Below are 3,329 nucleotides of genomic sequence, written 5' to 3' on the forward strand. Positions count from 1 at the left end.
ATAGAATCTACACTATATAAAATACGGTGGCAGCGTTTCCCTAACAGTCCGAGACCGTTATAATTATACAGAATTGCCTTAATTAATTTTAACCTATTTTATAACGATTTTGACTACGCTTTATCTGACACAGATTCTTCAGGTGTCTACCCGGATTGTAATCTTGGTAATCCGGCCCGTTACGTAACCGAAAAGACTATGGTCTGTTCGACAGGCTATGGGCATCTGACAGTACATATGTATCTGAACAGCGATACCCCGCCAACGTCAGAGCTCGCTTCGTCTCATCATCCTTTCTACCCCTCTAATCTTTCCTTCCAATGCCCAGAGATCAACACCCCACAGGATAAATCATCTCTCCCACATTGGGACGCCTGTACCCTCACCACATCGAAAGCTCCATCGGTCAGCTCTGCATAGCCGAATTGCATACGTCCGTTTAATCCCTCGGATGTGCCAGGGTAGCCGCCTTTGTTCACGCCCGACCAACACTCGAAGTTGTTCGCCACAAGGCAGCCGACAATGAATGTTCTCAAGCTTCAGAGGTACGCGGGTCACAAGTGCACCTTAAAATCCTCGCCGAACAGTCATGAGCTGATCGGTATCCTCCAAATGTCATAGGAAGTATCCTCAGTTCCCACAGAACGAGATATTCAGCCTCACGGATGCCTTCCACAAACTCGACGTCGAAGACAAGGGCTATATTAACGAAGCTACCGCCATAAAGGCTACACAAGCGAGCGAGCGGCAACCCTATGATGTCGTACGGCAGGCACTGAAAGAGGTCGAACTCGACTCTTCTCGTCGCGTTGAGTTAGAGGATTATGTTGCTGTATGCTTGGTCGTGTTCCAGTGGTAAATGATGCGGGAGACTTAAAGCTTGGCTGACCTTATGAAACAGCTCATTGCGAGGCTTCGTGACTCGTCACCCGTCCAGAAACGATTCTCGTCCAGTGTAGGAGCCGGCGGCCCAAGTGTTGTCGCGCAAGCCACTGGAGGCCGTGCTCGTGCAACATCGAGCGCTGGCAAGATTCATGTTCAGGGCTCAAACGCCAACGTCACTCATACCATTAATGAAGACGAGAGGACCGAATTTACCCGTCACATTAATGCTGTTTTGGCAGGCGATGCCGATATAGGCAACCGTCTTCCATTTCCTACAGATACCTTTGAAATGTTTGACGAGTGCAAGGATGGGCTTGTTCTAGCCAAGCTCATCAACGATAGTGTGCCCGACACCATCGACGAGCGTGTCCTGAACATTCCGGGTAGGAAATACAAGAGCCTTAATGCTTTCCATATGACCGAGAACAACAACATCGTCATCGAGTCCGCCAAAGGTATTGGGTGCTCTGTCGTCAATATTGGTAGTGGCGATATCATCGAGGGGAGGGAGCATTTGATTCTTGGATTGATTTGGCAGATCATTCGCAGGGGTCTGTTAGGGAAAATCGATATAAAGCTTCATCCCGAGTTGTATCGTTTGCTGGAGGATGACGAGACTCTCGAACAATTCCTACGGCTGCCGCCAGAGCAAATTCTCTTAAGATGGTTCAACTACCACTTGGCTGCCGCAAATTGGCCGCGAAGGTATGTCCTCACCTATGGTGGTTCACTCCCGGGTAAAGATGACTGACGCGGTAAAGAGTCACCAACTTCTCGGCCGACATCAAGGATGGCGAGAACTATACCGTTCTTCTGGCTCAGATTGGCTCGGAATACGGGAATACCAGGGCTCCTTTGCAGACACAAGGCCTCCTACAACGGGCCGAGGAGGTGCTCGTCAACGCGGACAAGATGGGATGCCGCAAATTTCTGACGCCCACTTCTTTGGTGGCTGGGAACCCTAAGCTCAATCTAGCATTCGTTGCGAACCTGTTCAACACCCATCCCTGTCTCGACCCCATTACGGAAGAAGAGAAGCTTGAGGTCGAAGATTTCGATGCGGAAGGGGAGCGCGAGGCTCGCGTTTTTACACTCTGGCTAAACAGCCTGGATGTGCAGCCTCCCGTCCAGTCGTTCTTCGATGATCTCCGTGACGGAACCGTTCTTCTACAGGCCTATGATAAAGTGATCAAGGGATCTGTCAACTGGCGTCACGTCAACAAGCCACCCGCCCATGGGGGGGAGATGCTCAGATTCAAGGCCGTCGAGAACACCAATTACGTCATTGAGTTGGGCAAACAGAATGGATTTTCACTAGTAGGCATCCAGGGAGCCGACATCACTGACGGCCAGCGGACATTGACCTTAGGCTTGGTCTGGCAACTTATGCGCAAGGACATCACCGTGACTCTATCATCACTCGCGCAGCGTCTTGGAAAGAGAGAAATCACAGATGCTGAGATGGTGCGTTGGGCTAATGAGACTTCCCGGAAGGGTGGCAAGAATTCAACCATTAGGTCCTTCAAGGACCCAGCAATTGGTTCCGGGGTCTTCCTTCTGGATGTCTTGAACGGCATTAAGAGCAGCTATGTCGACTATGACCTGGTGACGCCGGGAAGAACAGATGGCGAAGCTTACCTCAACGCAAAGTTGAGCATTAGCATTGCGCGAAAGATGGGTGCTACGATCTGGCTTGTTCCAGAGGACATATGCCAGGTCAGGAGCCGGCTCGTGACTACGTTCATTGGTGAGGCTGTTCATTCTCTGTCCATATGCATATGCGAGCGATATGGCTAATTCTATACTAGGGTCTCTCATGGCAACTGCGGAGAGAATAAACTGACAGAGATTTGGTGACAGCCGCCCCAGAAGGAGGAAAAAGGAGGGGGGGGGGTTGTTGCTCCTTAAGTGGCAGTAGTTAACATGTGTTGCACGTTCAAATGCACTCTTTGTGACTCTTATAACTTGGGGGAAATCTTCGCGTGTGTGTATTATTTACAAGTATGCGAGACCGTTTGTCCTGTTATCAGATGCCCTCAGCCACCCTACCGAGGTGTGATAAACCATATTATATTAGACGTGTGGAGTATCAGATACAGGGTAACCGTAAATAATAACGTAGAATAGTAAGATGGCAGTTGATCCGTTGATTCGATTCAGGCTTGTAAATCCGTAGATCTGTGTGTGTGTGTGACTTGAAAATAACGATATAGGCGTTATAGGATTGTTAATGCTTTAGGAAGAATCTCCTCCCCTCTAGCAGAGGGTAGAAAAGCTAGATATAGTAACCCCGTTCTAGGGCAGGTTACGTAACCCGCCTATTAACCTGCCTAACTTAATAGTGGCTTGTCCCGAGCTATAAAGCTATCGCGATAAATAAATGCACTATAATCGTATAAAAATAGTCTCCGATTATCCTATCTCCCTCTTTGGTCCCCGGTATT

At 49.1% G+C, this 3,329-nt stretch overlaps 1 protein-coding gene across 1 annotated transcript; it reads left to right on the plus strand.

The window, feature by feature from the left end:
- Positions 1 to 370: 370 nt before the first annotated feature.
- SODALDRAFT_335266 (hypothetical protein) lies at positions 371 to 3,022 on the plus strand. The gene is made up of 5 exons (XM_028612409.1): positions 371 to 545; positions 622 to 832; positions 902 to 1,590; positions 1,647 to 2,632; positions 2,694 to 3,022. The coding sequence occupies exons 1-5, from the start codon at positions 523 to 525 to the stop codon at positions 2,726 to 2,728; spliced, it is 1,944 nt and encodes a 647-aa protein (XP_028464003.1). The 5' UTR covers positions 371 to 522; the 3' UTR covers positions 2,729 to 3,022.
- The last annotated feature ends 307 nt before the right edge of the window (positions 3,023 to 3,329 follow it).

The sequence above is a fragment of the Sodiomyces alkalinus genome (assembly GCF_003711515.1).
Source record: "Sodiomyces alkalinus F11 unplaced genomic scaffold SODALscaffold_9, whole genome shotgun sequence".
In the NCBI taxonomy this organism is placed as follows: Eukaryota; Fungi; Ascomycota; class Sordariomycetes; order Glomerellales; family Plectosphaerellaceae; genus Sodiomyces; species Sodiomyces alkalinus.

Coding starts and splice junctions, on each gene's coding strand:
- SODALDRAFT_335266 (XM_028612409.1), top strand. CDS start 523: ATGAATGTTCTCAAGCTTCAGAG. Junction 546..621: donor AATGTTCTCAAGCTTCAGAG/GTACGCGGGTCA, acceptor CAAATGTCATAG/GAAGTATCCTCAGTTCCCAC. Junction 2,633..2,693: donor GCTCGTGACTACGTTCATTG/GTGAGGCTGTTC, acceptor ATTCTATACTAG/GGTCTCTCATGGCAACTGCG.